This window comes from Papaver somniferum, chromosome 6 (genome assembly GCF_003573695.1).
Source record: "Papaver somniferum cultivar HN1 chromosome 6, ASM357369v1, whole genome shotgun sequence".
NCBI lineage: Eukaryota > Viridiplantae > Streptophyta > Magnoliopsida > Ranunculales > Papaveraceae > Papaver > Papaver somniferum.
The window spans coordinates 145,440,700-145,460,761 of record NC_039363.1 but is presented as its reverse complement, the minus strand read 5'-3'; the positions used below and the strand labels follow the sequence as shown (position 1 = coordinate 145,460,761).

Genomic DNA, 20,062 nt, shown 5'->3' with positions numbered 1-20,062 from the left:
ACTCAGCAGAAATTCCCGGACCTGAACCTCACGCCAGTACGCGTAACAATATGCGTGCAAGGTTCTCGGACTTTCACTAAACCAACCAGTACGTGTACGGGTATGCATACTATGGTTCCCGGACTTGGATTACATATATGCAAGAACGCATACTATGCTTTATCCAATCAAGGTTAAGTGTTCTAAACTCCATTTCAATCATTGAAACATTCTCAGAAGACGACAATAGCTGTCTCACACAAACTATTAGCTTCAAAGCAATTTTCAAGTGATCGAATAACCAATACGAAACATTCTGAGTCTACATCAGATGACTGTCTCACACAAATCATATAAGATTTTACCAGGCGATTTTCTCATGATCATCTTTTGACTTTCGTCAAGAATAAAAGATGAACTTGGTTAAAGCGAAAGCTTACCAACATATATTTCGATAAATATGTAAGCGAGTTAAACTCAGCTCGAAATACCAAATGCGTATAATTGAAGTCTATATAGAAATACAACTTTTTGTCTCAAATAAGAGATAAAGTAGATAGACTTTTGAGTGATAGATGAGTTCAAGTCTCCGCATACCTTTTTGCTGATGAAGTTCCACAATCTCCCTTTAGTAGTTCTTCGTCTTTGATCGATTGAACGCCGTGAAGTCTAAAGCTCAACTACACTTTCTATCCTAATCCGAGACTTAGCTATATGTAGACTAGAAATCAAGACTTATAGTTTTTGCAATTAAACTTGACAACAAGCTTGATATATCAACGCTTGCGAGTTCGACCAAGTAGTGCTCTAACAATTTCCCTCTTTGTCAATTTTAGTGACAAAATTATCAATACATTTGGAATACAAAATAAATAAACTTTGTAGCTCTCAATCCAAATGCTTGATTTCCTTGTTTCTTAAACATTACTCGAAATCTTCGTCATTTCCAAGCACTCCAGTGATTCTGAACGTATTCAATTCAGCATCATAGTTGTTGAAGACCCGTAGCTATAACAATGAGAAAACAATAGCTCTCAATCATTGTTATACAGTGTCATAATATTATTATACAGCATCAAAGTCCAATTATATCACAACTTTTACAACAATACTATGGTGATATGTATCACTCCCCCTTAGTCAATACTTCCACTCACATGAAAACCACTCCCTCTTACATAATGATCTGTAAACCATATGTATTTGTAGTGCGAACTACACATTAATTCTCCCCCTTTTTGTCAATAAAAATTGGCAAAGGTACAAAAACTAGTGGGATCCTATTGAAATTTCCATAGAGATACTTCATGACCAAAAGAGAACATATGAACTTTGTTTAAATGCAATCATATAGTCGAAACTAAATGCATTCATCAAGGATTTTATAAAGATACAAGAAAACTCCTACAATATTCCACAGTCGCACTCCCCACAAAGATTTGGAAATTAAGCACAAGTTCAATTAAGAACTCTCCCCCATAAAATGTCATTCCCGAAAGAACAACAATAACGACCTTACTTTCACAAGAAAAGAAGGATTTATTTGGACATTAACAAATCACATGAAACATGAATTTGTATCCAAAATACTCAATTAAATTAATCACAAGAGAATCCATGATTAATTTAATCGGAAATGCTCACATAAGAGAACTTACGGAGCCAAACAGTACTTACACCAAGATGTGGATCAAGGAAAGACCGATACTACGGAATATTCAAAGATTCATTCTATTTTTCATCAATATTTGCATAGAGACATTTAATAGACTTAATCTTTGTAAACAAAAGTTCATCCTATCTTCCATAAATATTTTCATAATGACATAATAGGCTTAACTTTTGTTGTCAAAAGTTCATTCTATCTTTTATCAATAAAGACATATGATAGACTTAACTTTTGAGCAAATACGGGATAATCATAGTTCACGGACGCAAACACACATATCCCATAACAAGTTGCAATATATAAAACCATAAAGATTAATACTGCGAAATCATCTTCCAAATAAACTTTAGAATTTAAACAAATAAATCTAAAAACATTGCAAGATGAAAATCGTTGGAAATAATTATGTGTACTCACAATAATGGCTATTCCAAACCCTCTTTATCCTTCTCAAACAAAAGAATAAATTCTCATAAGAAGTTTCCTAGACAAAATAACAAGAGATGAATATTTTAATCATCATCTTCATCATCGGAAACCATCCAAGAGGCTTGAATCCTATCCATATCTTCTTTGATCTCGGGAAACTTAGTGGAAATCACATGTAGTTGTTCTTGCATGCATTTTACCTTGGAATTGATCTTACACACACCCTTGTAAATTTTATGAAGAAGAATCAAGTTGGTAGGATCACAAGAACCGTCAAGGAAATCACATCTTTGCCTTTTACAAGCATTCTCCTTCATACGTTTGAAAGTACAAGGACGAACAAGTTTGGGAGTTCCAATGGATTTGCTAATGGGAGTAACAGAATATGCTCGAAATTTTTTCTCAATTAATCAAGGAAAGGCTAACTTCTTGTTGGATGACATCATTGAGAGCATTTGGAGAATGATGAATACACAAATATCAAGACTTTTAGAACCCAATTCATGGAAATAGATTAACTCCGCAAACTCACGACTCCACCGAGAATTCTCAATTGTGGATGGACAAAGATTAGATATACCAAGTTTTCCGAAAGACATCAAAGCAAGACTAAGGTAAAGGTAATTAGTAGGAAATTTCCCTTCAATCCAATCAACACTCTTGCCACAAAGACCATAAGAAATGGTTTCATAAGATGGTCTTTCTTCTCTTGGTCTTGGAAGGCGAAAATTACCCAAAAGAATTTTGGTAATTCTTGAAATCAACTCTCTATTAACAAGAATTATTTCTCTATTTATCATGGTCTTGAATTTCATGTCATCAAGACCAACATCATGGATGTTAGCATAGAATATTCTAGTGAGAGTGCCAAAACCTTCACCAAGACCATTAAAGATGTTTCCAAGATTAAATTTTTCAAAAAAAACAAAATCTTCTTTATGACCACTAACCATATCCAATTTCTTTTCTAGAATGAAACCACTAGAATAAATCCTTTCAAAGATATTACTACTAGAATCATTGACAAATCTAACTCTAATAGAATCTTGATTTTGAGGTATAGTCATGCTAGAAGATGATAAATCCAAGTTTTTTGAAACCTTGAAATTTCCCATGAGACTTAGAAGTTGAGAGTACAAGGAGAAGGAAGAACTTACCTGATTTGTTCCTTGATGAGTAAAACCATTAGTCACTTTTGACTCTCCAAAGATGAATGTTAATAGATATGATACATGAACCCTAGAAAAGTTCACGTACGCGGACTAGAGAAGGAAGAAGAAGGGTACACGTACCATACTTCTTATAAACCCAAAAATGGGCTTGGACCCGTTCATGAACCGCGACTTGCAAAAGGAAAGCAGGATTTCTTGAAGCGTTCAAAATCCAAAGTTTGCACGCTGAAAGGATCGGTACAGTGCAGTAAAAGGATAGTAGAAAAAAAACTACATCATTTTAATTAACCTTGGATGGAAAAAAAACTTGTCAAGGAATTTTTTTTCTCAGAGAAAAAGATTAAAAAATAAATTAACCCAAATACAAAAATAATCAAACCGTTACTTGTTCATCTCAAGTTATATACAAATGGGGTAGAGCCAAGCTTATTACCAAGAGGCTAGACGTGCAGAGAGATCATCATGCACCTTTTCTGGTTGATATTTGTGAAATGTACCAGAAGTATAATTAATCATAGTAATGATGATACTCAGGGTTAACAATTTTTTTATATACTTTTTCTTATGACCAAGGAATGACGTTTTCAGACAATTAGAACCTACACCAAACTCACCATAAATATTTTTATCAATTTCATGTGAGTTGGTTTAATCATGGTTCGTACATCATGAATACATGATTTGATAGGTACAGAACTTTTATCAGAAAAATTCTTTTCCTCAATCGAATTAAGCTTCTCTAAGAATTTAAAAAAGCTTTAAAAAGCTTTAAATAGATCTTTGTCAATTGATCCATCACGATAGTGTTTCTCAAAAAGATTAAGAGTAAATCTAGTGATATTTCATATCTTTGAGCGCTGACAACGTTTTCTCGAACGATATTTCTTAGAAGAACTTTTAATTTTTCCTTTAGACTGTTTCTCATCATCTAAGTTTTCCAAAGTCTTAGATGGAACGAGATTATCATGAGAGAACAGAGGTCTAATGTATAATAAGCTCTGAATAATCTTTAAGGAATTCTGGCGTGCGTTACAGATGCCAAGAGCAAGTTTCCCAAAGAAATTTCCCAAAGAGACGGACTTTCGGGATCAGTCAAACACAAACTTATTAGTTTAAAGTGTTCGCCTGCTTTGATACCAATTGAAAAAGCGGGGGTCTAACAACCACACCCAATATTTGGCTTAGCAATCTGTATGGAAAAACTAAAATATAATTCCAAGAGAATCGACTAGACAGTCAGACTCAATCAATGGAAATATATCCAAGAGTTGTATCTCTCTTTCGCAATGTAATCAGCAAATCAAACAGATAGAAATCCGTGAGCCTGATTATTATGTAAAATAACTTGGATGATACCAAAGACTAATACCCAAGCTTCAATAAATTAATCAACAACCAAAGGTTGGATTCACAATTGATTGAACTTACGCATAACCTGTGATATTTCAATTATATAAACAAATATAATGTGCATAATAAATAACACAGACACTATAAATTTTTTAACGAGGAAACTGCAAATGCAGAAAAACACGGGACCTAGTCCAAATTTGAACACTACACTGTATTAAGCCGCTACAGACACTAGCCTACTCCAAGTTAACTTCGGACTGGAATGTAGTTGAGCCTTAACCAGTCTCACACTGATCAAGGTAAAGTTGCGCTTCTTACGTCTCTGAATCCCAGCAGGACTCTACGCACTTGATTCCCTTATCTGATCTCACTCACAACTAAGAGTTGTTACGACCTAAAGTCGAAGACTTGATAAACCAATCTGTCTCATACAGAAAAGTCTATTGTATAGATAAATCTGTCTCCCATAGATAATCCTATGATTTTTGTTCTGTCTTTTAATAAATCAATGTGAACAGGAACCAATTGATATACCAGACTTAAATTCCCGAAGAACAACCTAGAAATATCAATCACCTCACAATAATCTTAATCGTATGCTAGCGATACAAGATATTTTGGAATCACAAACGATGAGACGAAGATGTTTGTGACTACTTTTTATCTTGCCTATCGGAGATTAAATCTCGAGAAAATCTTAGAGAAGATAGTACTCAATCACGATTGAAAGCAGCAATATCAGAACACACAACTACACAGAGAATAGTTGGGTTTGGCTTCACAATCCCAATGAAGTCTTCAAGTCATTAACCTACAGGGTTTCCTGAAAAACCTAAGGTTAAAGGAAAATCGACTCTAGTCGCAACTAGTATCACACAGGAGGTGTGGGGATTAGGTTTCCCAGTTGCTAGAGTTTTCCTTTATATAGTCTTCAAATTAGGGTTTGCAATCAATGTTACCTTGGTAACAAAGCATTCAATATTCACCATTATATGAAAACCTGATTAGACTCAAGCTAATATCTTTCAACCGTTGGAATGAACTTAGCTTGTTACACACAAATGAAAAGTGACTTCATTTAGATATGAATAACCGTACCTAAACGTGTGCACCTTGTTGGCTCAACAATAGTTAACCGAAGTTAGCCATATGAACACTTTCATATCAACCATATGCATCTTAACCATAACTAGCTCAAATGACTCAAAAGAAACTAGTTTTAGAGTTGTTTAATTGTTTATACTCTCATAGAAGTATAAAAGACACATATGAAGCAAAGTCTATTTTGATTTACATGAATCAATTCATGAACATTATAGACACGGTTTGCAAGAGATTGCATTCCTTATTATATAACTGTAGTAGTTCATGAACAAACCGCTTTTAGAACATAACCTACTCAAGTATGCAAATGGGTACGCATACATAAGTAGACGGACTTAGTTTGGGTTTTCCAGTATGCAAATGGGTACGCATACCTTCGAAACTCAGTAGAAATTCCTGGTCCTAAACCTCACGCCAGTACGCATACTGGTATTCGTACAAGGTTCCCGGAATTTCACTAAACCAACCAGTACGCATACGGATATACATACTATGGTTCCCGGACTTGGATTACATATATGAAAGTACACATACTATTCTTTTTCCAATCATGGTTAAGTGTTCTAAACTCTATTTCAATCATTGAAACATTCTCAGAAGACGACAATAGCTGTCTCACACAAACTATTAGCTTCAAAGCAATTTTCAAGTGATCGAATGATTAATACAAAACGTTCCGAGTCTACATCAAATGACTGTCTCACACAAATCATGTAAGATGTTACCAAGCGATTTTCACATGATCATCTTTTGAATTTCGTCAAGAATATAAGATGAACTTGGTTAAAGCGAAAGCTCACCAACACATATTTCGAGAAATATGTAAGCGAGTTAAACTCAGCTCGAAATATCAAATGTGTATATTTGAAGTCTATATACCTATACGACTTTTGTCTCAAATAGGAGATATAGTAGATAGACTTTTGTGTGATAGATGAGTTCAAGTTTCCACATACCTTTTGTTGATGAAGTTCCACAAGCTCCCCTTAGTAGTTCTTCGTCTTCATTCGATGAACGCTGTGAAGTTTAATGCTCAACTAAACTTTCTATCCTAATCCGAGACTTAGATATAAGTTAGACTAGAAATCAAGACTTATAGTTTTGGCAACTAAACTTGACAACAAGCTTGAGATAGCAACGCTTGCGAGTTCGACTGAGCAGTGTTCTAACAATTTATTATATGCCAACAAGTATGAAAATCCTTGGAAAATTCATCCGGCTTCGGAGAATTATTGTCCCGAGAATGCTTAATTACCTCATATACTTTATATTTACCTAATATTCTTTCTATCCGCATGTTTTCTTCTTCAATCACAATTACATATTATCCAAGGGGAAAGTCACATCATTATTCTCAGAAAACAGATTAGCATAGAAATCCTCATTTCTAACTTTATTATATTTTGATCAAGCCAATCTCTCTGATCTGATATCTGAAGGACTTTTCTCTCGGAACAAGTCCATTGTAGGCCAGAGCTGGAATGAATTCCATCTCATGAAAGTATGGCAGATTTTACGCCGGCTTGCCAGCCTCGACATAACCCGCATTAAGGAAGGAGCAAATTCTTGACACTTTCCGTGTTGCGTTCGTTTTGGTACATAGGATGAAGTAGTCACCACTTCAATGGAATTATATATTCACGACCATTAAAGCGGATATACCATCATCCCTGTCCAGGATGCAGGGCTACGGGAGGATCCCTCCCACCCCCACCCCCCCACACACAATCCTTCTAGCTGCAGAGCTCTGGGGGAATTCCCCCTTCACATTCTGCCAGGATGATTTCACATGTTTGCTGGTGTTTGAGGGTGAAAACGATTTCTGCTGATTTTGATAATTTCGGGTGTGTGGGTGAGAAACGAGTTTAAACCCTAAACAATGTACTACAAGGGAGTACTTTAGATTCGAGAGATCAATCTGTACAAATCCGGTCTAAACCAAGAAATGTCCGTTCCAGAATTGCTTAGGTCACAAAGTGAAGGAGAAGGGTTGGTTTTGGGGAGGGAAGCGAAGAGAGTGTTGAGACCAGAATAGTTGATTCTGGAAGTGTAGTTGTTTCACGACTTGTATCAGAAAGTGGGAAGCTAACTGATGGAAAGCTAGCAAATATTTTGTGAGTGTTGTATCCTCCTGACCTGAACTTGTCGTTTGGTGGAAATAGGTAAGACCTATTTATACAAGTCGAAGTGAAACGTACTCTGGTCTCGTAAGAAATGGAAAACAGATGAGTAAATGTGAGGAGGTGGTAACCGGTAACGCCTGGAATTGATGTTCCATAAAAGAAAGCGTTTCACCATTACTCCCTGTATTTACTAACCGCCTCATCCTTATGACACTGTCTTATAACGGGCGTAGTATACGCCGCACGCTGTAAACCGCCAAACAAATACCCAATGAGCATCCTCCAGTTTGTGACATGTGTTGATGTCTCGAGTATTTTCGTGGAAAACATGTAGCATGTTGTTGTTCGGCAAGTTGAGCTTGGGAGACTTGCCGGATCGTTGGTGACCTTCGACGGTCGAGATTTTGCATCTTGATAGGAAGGGTAGCCGTTGATTATTGCAACCCTTCGTTTGGTAGCCAGTGGCATGAAGGCATGGCCGGTACGACTTTAATATGGCCTAGTTTAGGCGCCGCCAAAAGTTAGGGTTTTGGCTTTGTTTGGGCGCGACCAAACTAGGGCTTGGCGTCGGTCCAAAGGTTTCCATGCATTAGATGGTAACCTTGGACGGCTAAGATCTGCATATTAGATGGAGAAGTGGTCGTTGATCTTCTCAAGCCTTTGTTTTGGTAGCCGCATAGGGAAGGCCGGCATGGTATGACGCGGCAAGGTGGTTGGCATGCCATTGGAACATGTAGCATAGATGGCATGCCTTGGCGCGATTTGGGCGTGGCCAAAACAAAGGTTTTGGCGTTGGGACAAAGGTTACCATTCGTTGGTTAGCGACCTTGGACGGCTAAGATTTGCATCTTAGATGGAAGGATGGACATTGATCGTTGTCAGCCTTTGTTTTGGTAACCGCATAGGGAAGGCCGACATGGTATGGCGCAACAAGGTGGATGGCATGCCATTGGCACATTGGCATGGACGGCATGCCTTGGTGCGGTTTAGGCCGTCCATGCCTTGGTGCGGTTTAGGCATGACAAAAACTAGGGTTTTGGGCCAAAGGTTACCATGCATTGGTTGGCGACCTTGGACGACTAAAATTTGCATCTTCGATGGAAGGATGGTCGTTGATCATCGCAAGCCTTTGTTTTGGTAACCGCATAGGGAAAGCCGACATGGTATGGCGCGGCAAGGTGGCTGGCATGCCATTGGCACATGTGGCATGACCGACATGCCTTGGCGCGATTTGGGCGTGACAAAAACAAGGGTTTTGGCGTTGGGCCAAAGGTTACCATGTGTTGGTTGGTGACCTTGGACGGCTGAGATTTGCATCTAAGATGGAAGGGTGGCCATTGATTGTCGCACGCCTTCGTTTTGGCAGTCGTGAAGGGAAGGACGGCATGGCATGGCTTAGGCGCGGCATGCCATTGGCACATGTGGCATGTTCGGCATGCCTTGGCGTGGTTTAGGCACGACCAAACTAGGGTTTTGATGTTGGGCCAAAGATTACCATGCGTTGGTTGGTGACCTTTGACGGCTGAGATTTGCATCTAAGATGGAAGGGTGGTCGTTGATTGTCGCATGCCTTCGTTATGGCAGCCGTGAAGGGAAGGTCGGGATGGCATGGCTTAGGCGCGGTAAGGTGGATGGCGAGACATGCCATTGGCACATGTGGCATGGTCGGCATGCCTTGGCGTGGTTTAGGCGCGGCCAAACTAGGGTTTTGGCGTTGGGCCAAAGGTTACCATGCATCGTTTGGCGACCTTGGACGGCTAAGATTTGCATCTAAGATGGAATGGTGGACGTTGATCATCGCACGACTTCGTTTTGGTAGCCGCGAAGGTAAGGCCGGCATAGCATGACTTAGGCGCGGCAAGGTGGATGGAGCGGCATGCCATTGGCACATGTGGCATGGTCGGCATGCCTTGGCGTGGTTTAGGCGCGGCCAAACTAGGGTTTTGGCGTTGGGCCAAAGGTTACCATGCGTTGTTTGGCGACCTTGGACGGCTAAGATTTGCATTTAAGATGGAAGGGTGGCCGTTGATCATCGCACGCCTTCGTTTTGGTAGCCGCATAGGTAAGGCCGACATGGTATGGCGCGGCAAGGTGGTTGGCATGCCATTGGCACATGTGGCATGGCATGCCTTGGCGTGGCCAAAACTAGGTTTTGGGCCAAAGGTTACCATGCGTTGTTTGGCGACCTTGGACGGCTAAGATTTGCATCTAAGATGGAAGGGTGGTCGTTGATCATCGCACGCCTCGTTTTGGTAGCCGCATAGGGAAGGCCGGCATGGTATGGCACAACAAGGTGTTTGGCATGCCATTGGAACATGTGGTGCGGCTGGCATGGTTGTCATGCCTTGGCGCGGAGGTGCGGCTGACATGGCATGTCATTGGCGCAGTGGTGCGGCTGGCATGACATGCCATTGGCGCAGTGGTGCGGCTGGCATGGTTGGCATTCCTTGGCGCGGTGACGTGGCTGGCATGGTCTTCCATTGGCACAGTGGTGCGGCTGGCATGGTTGGCATGCCTTGGCGCGGTAGCATGAGAATTAGGGTTTGGCATAGATGATGTCAGTCAGTGTTAAAGGTTCTGCCGTGGAACATGACCCATGTAAAAAAAAGGGTACCCCGGTAATTCTTACGTAGGCATGCTGATTGATTCAATAAATGTGTTAATGGTCATAGTGACGTCATGTCAGATGTACAATTTTACGATTTTGACCCTAAGCTAAAAACCACCATCAATAGCTGGTTATAGGGTGAATCCTCAGTCCAAGTTCAGAAATCCTATCTCTTTTACGTGGATCGCCACTCTCCACTTCCGTCTATCCAACTCCAGTTCCTCCAATAAATTCCGTCGGCTCAGGTCTCACTTCACCACCTCGTCCCATGTAAGTTTCAGTCGGCCTCTGCTCTTCATCCCTCCTTCAGCATGCTTGATGCGTCCTTCAATAATTTCTCCATCAATATTAAATTTAGCAATTGTTTTCCTCAACCTTCTAGTACTTGATATTCTATGAAAGTAAAAAGTATTTGGATCTCCCCACCTAAGTTCATTTTTTAGTCCTTTTATGTCACTTCCTCGCTTCAATCACCTCAACACTCCTCGATTCAAGATAATAATCATTATTTCTTCAAACTCACAACCAGGAAACTTACCTCCCTCCTCGTTCTGGTCCAACTGCACAATCTTCTAAATTAACTCATTCTTCTTCTTTTTCACACCACCAATTTCCTCACTATTCAATTTGTTCAAGAAGTGCATCAAGTTTCTCAATTTCTTAAAGAAAATAAAACTAGCGTGTCCATGATACTCCATCATTCTTCACCGTTCATCAATCAATCTCATAAAGTTCTTATGTAATAACTAGTAATTTTCAAATTTAAAGTAAGGTGTGCTCTGCACACTAGGCTTTGTAACTTATATGATTGGTTTCAGGAAAAAGAAATAACTCTAGCTAGTACAATTTGAGAATAACTTCACTAAACAAAATACCCAAGTCAATACTGAGAAGAAAGCTATTTAGCATGCAATGAAGAGGGTTTATATGCATGTAAGACCAAGTATAAGCTCCTCATATTATATGTATATATTTTGAAGCAACTCATCGTTTTTTATTGGCCACCGATAAAATTATTGAAAAAAGAGATGTTTCTAACGTATTTCAAGAAATTGTTCTTTCCAAAATAAAAATCAAATGCTTACTCTAACGAGGATGAAATCCAAAAAAAAAAATGGCTTGTAGCTCAGCTGGTTTCATGCGCTCCAGGAGGTCCCAGGTTCGAGTCCCAGATGACGCAATATTACAGAGTTTGACATGGACGGACGACCATAGCCACACTATCCGCTTCGACTCATTCGACATGGTTTCTCATGAGACTCACTGATATGCTAGCACGAAAACCTATTCAACTAATGTAGTAGTACACTGCTTGGAATTTAGGTTGTTAGGGTTCCAATTAGTTAAATATGTAATAAATTTGTAGTGGATAAAAGAATTTATCTTTACCAAGACCACCATTCGATTTCTTCGCCAGATTATTCTCGGATCATCCTTGATGCGTCTAGAATTTCTCAAAATAAAAAAAGCGTGTCAACTGTCAGGAACCAAGTAGGTGTCAAAAATACTAAAGCGCACAACTTACACATTCTCCTTGATAAAATGTGGCAGATGAAAAGGGTGCCGTATATCATTTCAAACACTTTCTGTCCATAGATCTAGTCATTCAAGACTTCCCTGTTGCTTTTTCCATTTACCAGAGTGTGTTTGCGAGTTGGACTAGAAGAGATGGAGAAACAAAGAATTTGTGTAACTGGTGCTGGGGGTTTTCTCGCTTCTTGGGTTGTCAAGTTTCTCCTCGCCAAGGGCTACACAGTCCATGGAACTGTTCGAGACCCAAGTAAACATCCCTCTCTCTCTATTAATATTTTATTAAAAGTGGATGATCTCCTCAATCTCGTTTTATTACTTGTTCTTTTGAACATGTTATTTTCTTATTTTCTTTCATTGAGGTTGACGATTTTCTTAGATTATTAATTTGTTATATAATATAATTGTTAAGGTTTTATATTTAACAATCAGTGGATCTGGTAGTATGTTGATTCACTTCTTAATTCAATTGATTTTGGAATCTCTTAACTTATTATATACTGACTTTGTTTCATGATTGGTGGTCGGAAATGAATTTCTCAGTAGAACAGTTTATCAATTTTAAACTGAACTGCAACTTTTTGTTAGATTTGGATTGATGTTTGCATCGAATTACCTTAAGAGAGTGAATTCTTTATACATACTAGACTCAACTACAAGCTCCACACAATATGGAGTGATGCATTTTTTTTTTTTTGTAAGTGCCACTGCTGTGGGAATTTCCCCATAATTGTAATGCAAATAATTGCTTGTAAGTTATAACACTTTGTTATATCTGTCTAAATAGCAGAGCTGGAGTTTCTTCCAGCACATGATAAAAGAGGTCTTTTGAGTTGGGAATTATTGCAAATGTACTTCTTTTTTTCCCTTCTCTAAATTCGACTAATAAGCTTTGTCTATCAGGTGATGAAAAGTATGCTCATTTGACGAATTTGGAGAACGCTGCAGAGAACTTGCAGCTCTTCAAGGCTGACTTACTGGACTACAAGAGTCTCTGTGCTGCTATTGCAGGATGCACTGGAGTGTTCCATGTTGCAAGTCCTGTTCCTTCGGGTTCTGTGCCCAATCCCGAGGTAAGAATTTCGTTTACTAATGGTGTCCTCAATTTGTGTTACAAAAATAAGCATGTTTTACATAAAAGGATGGTGTGTTAAAAATTGCAGGTTGAACTGATTGAGCCAGCTTTGACGGGTACATGTAATGTACTTAAAGCATGCACTGAGGCAAAAATTAAGAGGGTGGTGGTTGTGTCATCTGTTGCCGCTGTTATGATGATTCCGAACTGGCCCAAGGGTCAACCCATGGATGAGTCATGTTGGTCGGACAAGGAATTTTGTAAAAAAAATGAGGTAACTATCTAATAAGAGACATCCTATCACTCTTCAGCCATCAATTTTTTACTTTAAAGAGTTTAAAGTTTTGGCCGAGTGAAGTTGAATTATGAAAGGAAATCGTGCAAGTTTTGATTTGCTTGTTCATAGTATTGCACTCGTTTGGATTGTTACCACAACGAGGTTAATATAATTAAGGATTTCAACTTCTCTCCTTGTGCATCGGGTACACTATATAGACTTGAGAACTAATCTCCTTTCTTTACCATCGGTGCTAGCACTTTTATTGCATCTCCAAAACAGAAGCAGAAAGCAAGGCTTGGGAATATGCAAAGAAGAATGGTCTCGATATGGTAACAGTTTGTCCATCAATTATTATCGGGCCAATGTTGCAGTCTTCAATGAATGCTAGTAGCTTATTTCTCATCAAGCTTTTGAAAGGTATCTCTGCACATAAATCTTTTCATTCCTTAGGGAGTTTAGAATGAGAAAAATAATATAGAAAAGCGAGGAGGGGCATGTAGGCTATGTATGCAAATTTTCACATTTGAGTCTAGGCATCTGCTCTGCGGTAAATGCAGATTTGGAAACCTCCATCACTCAGAATATTTGAGTTTATAACCGAGTCCCTTCATGGAATTTAGCTTCTAGTAGTAGAGCTTCATGTCATTGTAGTGCTAGTTTTAATTTCTTAACGTACGTATCTTTTCTCGACTTGATCCAACCAGAAGGAATTGAAGAAATGGCAAATAATCAACGGGGGGCAGTAGATGTGCGTGATGTGGCTGATGCAATATTGCTGGCATATGAGAAGCCTGAAGCAGAAGGGAGATATATATGTTCTGCATATAGGGTTAGAATGCAGGAGTTGATCGATCAGCTCAAGACTATGTATCCCAACTATAATTACCCCAAGAAGTAAGTCGGATATATAAATACACTGGTGTTTTTGTTTATCTTCTAATATTTTCTCTACTGCATATAATATAAACAACGCATTGTTCCAATAACTTTTGTAGTTTCAGCAACCATTCTTGTTTTTTTTGGTGCACTTTATTCGTATTGTGATCTCTCGAGTAATACTGTTCAGAAACTAAGTCTGTTTCTAGATTTCCTAATTTTATTTGGTATTTTCTCAATATATCTTTCACAGGGTCAAGGAAGGAGAAGACCAACCCACCCTGTGTTGTGAAAAACTGGAGAAGTTGGGATGGAAATACATGACACTAGAAGAAAGCCTCGTTGACTCCGTGAAAAGCTACCAGGAGAAGGGTATCTTGCACTGAGGTACATGTGTTTAGCTTTCTATATGCGTCCATTGAAAGGATTACTCGTGTAGTTTCTCTGTAACAGAATGTTATATGTAATAATAATAATGTTTTGTACAAACTAATTCTCTCTTTGATGTATTCCTGTTTTCAAGTTTCTGACAAACTAGGTAAACTGGTGCTGCCTTAGTGATAGATTCGAGTTGGATTGAATGAATCGACTATTTGAGGGTATAACCGTTTTACGTCTGAGTGTATTACTGGTTATCTAAATCTCACTTTGCCAATAAACAAGGATGATTCTTTTCAGAAAAATGGTCAAAGTGGAGTTACCTCACCCATAACTGGAAATGTCTTATAGTGTTAAATGTCTTATACTGTTGCAAGTTAACGAAAATTCTCATGGGAAGTTTGCAAATACCAGACTTGCATCTCTTGAAAAATTCAGGCAAAACCCCAATTGACTTGCTTCAATAGGTGTTAGTTTTTGCAACAACACACAGTCATTATCGAAGACTTTGATTCCCCTCGATCTCATACAGATGTGGTTGTGGCACTGCACTTCATTTGACTCTTCCAGTGGTATTTACATATATCAAGTTTGGGCGCTTGAGAGAGTTTGAGAGAGAGACAAGGTATAGTACAAGGATGGGGGAACAAAGAGTTAAACTGGTGCAGGATGATTTCTAGCTTCTTGGGTTGTCAAGTATCTTCTCTCTAAAGGTCACATTGTCTGTGGAACTGTCAGAGATCCAAGTAACTCTTTCTCTCTTCATCTTTCATCTTTTTAATAGTAGATGATAGTATGAATTTTTACAATCGAATTTATCATTTTCTTAATTATGAAGGTTTTGTTAATGTCAAAAAATGCCCTCCAGTCTGATAATTTCGACTGTACTGGAATGGTGCCAAATTTTTTTCTCTGATTTTATTTAAGCCTAGTGAAACTTTTGCTTCAAATACTTGAGAATTTTGCCCGTACGAGCAGAAGATAAAATCAGGAAGTAATTTCTTAAGTGCGTGTTAGTTGTTTATTGTTATCTTCTTTTCTAAATTCACATTAAACGTCATCTTTGAGGTGATGAAAGATATGCCCATCTGAAGAATTTGGAGAACGCAGTGGAAAACCTGCAGCTCTTTAAGGCGGACTTGCGCGACTACAACAGCCTCTGTTCTGCCATTGCAGGATGCATTGGAGTATTTCATATTGCAAGTCCTGTTACTTCAGGTTCTATGCGTAACCCTGAGGTAACAATTTCATTGACGAGTGCTTTATTCGATTAGTGCCAACATGTCTTATATCGAAAAAGATACTGTATTATCATTTGTGGTGGAACTTATTGGGCCCTCTTTAATGGGCTGGCGTAATGTACGTAAGGCATGTATTGATGCAAAAGCAAAGCTAAGAGGGTTGTGTACTTGTGTTGTGTTGTGCCATCTATTGGTGCTCTTGTGGTGAGCCCAAAATGGTGAGGAACCAATGGACGAGTCATGTTGGTCCGACGAGGAATTTTGTAAAGCAAATGAGGGAACCATCTAATAGGAAAGATAGTTGTGACCAAATTCTACATTGGCTTTCTCATGATAAGGATATCGGTTTCTCCCGTTCCCCATGCTCCGGATACACTATATACGTTTAGAAACTAATCTATACTATAGGTGCTAGTAATTTTATTGCCTTTCCAAAATAGAAGCATAGAGCGAGGCTTGGCAATATGCAAAGTAAAATGATCTCAATGTTGTAACAGTTTGTCCATCAGTTATTATTGGGCCAATGCTGCAGTCTACAGTGAATGCTAGTAGCTTATTTCTTATCGAGATTTTGGAAGGTATGCGTCTTCCCACAAAAACTTTATTTTCCTTCAGCGAATTTGAAATAAGAAAGATAATTGAGAAAAAGAGAAGGGATTGTACGTCATGTGCGCAATATGAGTAAGTCTTGTTTCTTCTGCAAGTCATGTCTGGAAATTTTCACTGAAGCAAACTCCTTTTGTAGATTTATGGTCTTAGTAATTTAGCAACAAAGTTTATTGTAATGTGACTTTAAATTTAATTACTGTTAGAGAATAAGTCTTCCAGCGTGTGAATCACTTGAGTGTACTGTCAGCTGTCACAGGTGAGTGTTTTGTCACATGTCAGTTTACTATTGATTGATTACCAGTACAGCTGTAATATGTCGGTTAGTCAGTACGATAAATATCTGAGTCTCTATCCTGTGTCTGTAATGAAAAACAAGAATCAAGAAATTAATGAAATAGAATTTCATCTTCTCTGAGAGTTTTGTTTAACAATATTCTACTCTCTAACATGGTATCTGATACCTGTTTCAAACCTTAAAACTCTTCAAAACAAACAATTATTTCACCAACAACAACATCAATAATGGTTGAATCTGAAAAACACATCTCACTTACATTCAAACCACCAAACACATCTCACTTACATTCAAACCACCATCAAAATTATCAGCAACCAATTACACATTATGGAAATCTCAAATTGTACCTTTATTACGAAGTTATAATCTCTTCCGATTTGTCGATGGATCGTTTCAATGCCCGGTTAAGTTCTTTCGCAAATCAACTCCTGCTGGTGAAGCTGTTCTTGCAGCTTTATCTTTACCAGATCCTGATCCAGACAATGATTTTGTTCGTAATCCGCTCTACAATTACTGGATTAATCAAGATCAAGCTATTTTATCCTGGTTGTTTAGTGCCTGCACTGAAGAAACTCATTCACAGGTAATCGATTGTACCTTCTCTCATGAGATTTGGACTAGATTAGAACATAATTTTAATGCTTCTACTAAATCGAGATTGATACAACTTAAATCTGATTTGGTGAATCTCAAGAAAGGTAGTGAACCAATGATTGTTTACTTCAATAAGGCTAGATATTCATCATATCAGTTAGCACAGATTGGTAGAGCAATTTCTGACGAGGACCTTGTATTTCATATTACAAGGACTACCACATGAATTCAATGCTTTCAAAACCTCTATCACCACTCAACAATTGAAGAATGATGATCTCATCACCTCTTATGAGTTACTAGGATTATTACTCTCTGAAGAACTGTGTGTGAATACTGAGTCTAAATCTGATCTCACATCCGCTTCTGCCAATGTCACCACACAACAATCAAACTTTTCAAATACACATTCTTATTCAGCATTTGATTCTCAATACCCTGGTTACTGGAATTCTCCTACGGCTTATTATCAACATTACTCTGGTCCTCCACAATATGCACCTTCAAATTTTTCTAATAGAGGTACATTTAATCGATTTAATGGAAATATAGGTAATAGAGCTGGTGGAGGTTATAGAGGTGGTTATAGTGGTGGTAGATCGGATTTTGGTAGTAGAACTGGAAGATTTGAACATGGTGGTCGATCTAATTACAACAATTTCTGTCCACCACAATCTCAAGCTAATTACAACAATTTTTCTCCTCCTTGTCAAATCTGCAAGAAAGATGGTCATCTGGCTCCTACTTGTAAATATAGATACAGTGATAACTCCAGTGCTCAGGCTTACAACACTAGTTATGATTACTATGGAGAAGATTCTGATGAGTTTTGGTGTCCAGAACCAGAAACATTTGCAATTTATGATAATCCAGCTTCCAAAAATTCCTCTAATTCTGCTTGGGTACCAGATTCAGGGGATACACATCACATCACTTCTGATCTTTCTAACATGAATCTTCATTCCGAGTATCAAGGTCATGATCAAGTAAAAGTTGGCAATGGCTCGGGTTTGCACATTACTCATGTTGGTTCTTCTACTTTTCAGCATGACAATGTTCAATTTACTTTGTCCAATGTCCTTCATGTACCTGCAATTACAAAGAATCTTATTTCTGTACATCAATTTACAAAGGAGAATAACTGCTTCTTTGAATTTCATCCTGATTCATTCTTTGTGAAGGATTTGGTTACTCACAAGGTTATTCTTAGTGGCCCTGTTAAAGATGGATTATATCATTTGGACTTCTCTGCAGCTCAACTCAAGCAAGCTTTTTCTACTACAAGATCATCAAATTGGCACAATAATCTAGGTCATCCTGCCTATAACACTTTGAATCATGTTTTATCTTCTATAGATGAAGTAATTGATACAAATTTATCTTCTCAAGTTTGTTCCGCATGTCAAGTAGCTAAGAGTCATGCTTTACCATATTTTACTAGTACCAATAAAGTGTATGGTTCTTTAGATCTTATTCACTCAGATGTATGGGTTTCTCCTATTTTCTTTATTAATGGATATAAGTACTATGTTTCCTTTATTGACTCTTATAGCAGATTTACATGGATTTATCCATTGACATATAAGTCATAAGTCCTTAACACCTTCATCAAATTCAAATCTCATGTTGAAAATCTACTGAACAGAAAGATAAAATTTATTCAATCTGACTGGGGAGGAGAGTATAGAAATGCGTATACCTATTTGGATAATTGTGGCATAACACATAGAGTTTCATGCCCTCATGCTCATGCTCAAAATGGAAATGCTGAGAGGAAACATAGGCATATAGTAGAAACTGGACTTGCTCTATTGTCTCATGGTTCTCTTCCTATTACTTATTAGAGCTATGCTTTTGAGACTTCCAATTACTTAATCAATAGACTTCCAACACCTACACTACAACAAATTTCATCACTTGAGTGCCTTTTTCAGATCAAACCTGATAACCAGTTACTGCATACTTTTGGATGTGCATATTTTCCTTGTCTCAGACCATTCAATACTCATAAATTGGAACCAAGATCAGGCAAGTGTATATTTTTGGGTTACAGTAAAATGCACAAAGGATAGATGTCTCAATCCTTCTACCAACAAGATCATTATATCAAGAGATGTTATATTTGCTGAATCAGATTTTTCATATCATCAACTATTCACAGCTGTATCTTCTGGCAATACTTGTACTTCACATATGGAGAGTCCATTATCTACAGTTATTTCTGCTGCTATTGATAATGAGGTAGATGCTGACTAGTCACCTACATCTACTGCTTCTTCTTCAGTTCCTGTAACTACACCTGCTCCAACTATTAATGATCATTCTATGGCAACAAGAGGAAAGAAATGAATCTTTAAACCAAAAGTATTTGCTTCAGAAGTTCAAACTGTTTGTGAAGACATTATAGTTCCCACTTGTTACTCTGAAGGTTGCAAAGATCCAAGGTGGAGAGATGCCATGGATGAGGAGATAAATGCATTACTGCAAAATGGAACTTGAAAATTGGTGTTAGCTTGCTCAACTGACAATGTCATTGGCTGCAAATGGATTTTAGAATCAAAAGAAATGTTGATGGTACAATTGAGAGATACAAGGCTAGATTAGTAGCCAAAGGATTTAATCAAGTTGAAGGCATCGATTATCAAGATACATTCAGTCCTGTTTTCAAACCAACAACAGTCAGATTGATACTTTCTATTTCTCTCTACAGGGGATGGAACATCAAACAACTTGATATTAAAATG

At 38.1% G+C, this 20,062-nt stretch overlaps 1 protein-coding gene across 1 annotated transcript; it reads left to right on the top strand.

Annotated features, from left to right (window-relative positions):
* Positions 1-11,984: 11,984 nt before the first annotated feature.
* LOC113289686 (cinnamoyl-CoA reductase 1-like) lies at positions 11,985-14,874 on the top strand. The gene is made up of 6 exons (XM_026539020.1): positions 11,985-12,217; positions 12,871-13,040; positions 13,131-13,316; positions 13,577-13,739; positions 14,027-14,216; positions 14,452-14,874. Exons 1-6 carry the CDS (start codon positions 12,106-12,108, stop codon positions 14,582-14,584), a joined length of 954 nt encoding a protein of 317 aa, XP_026394805.1. The 5' UTR covers positions 11,985-12,105; the 3' UTR covers positions 14,585-14,874.
* Positions 14,875-20,062: the final 5,188 nt, after the last annotated feature.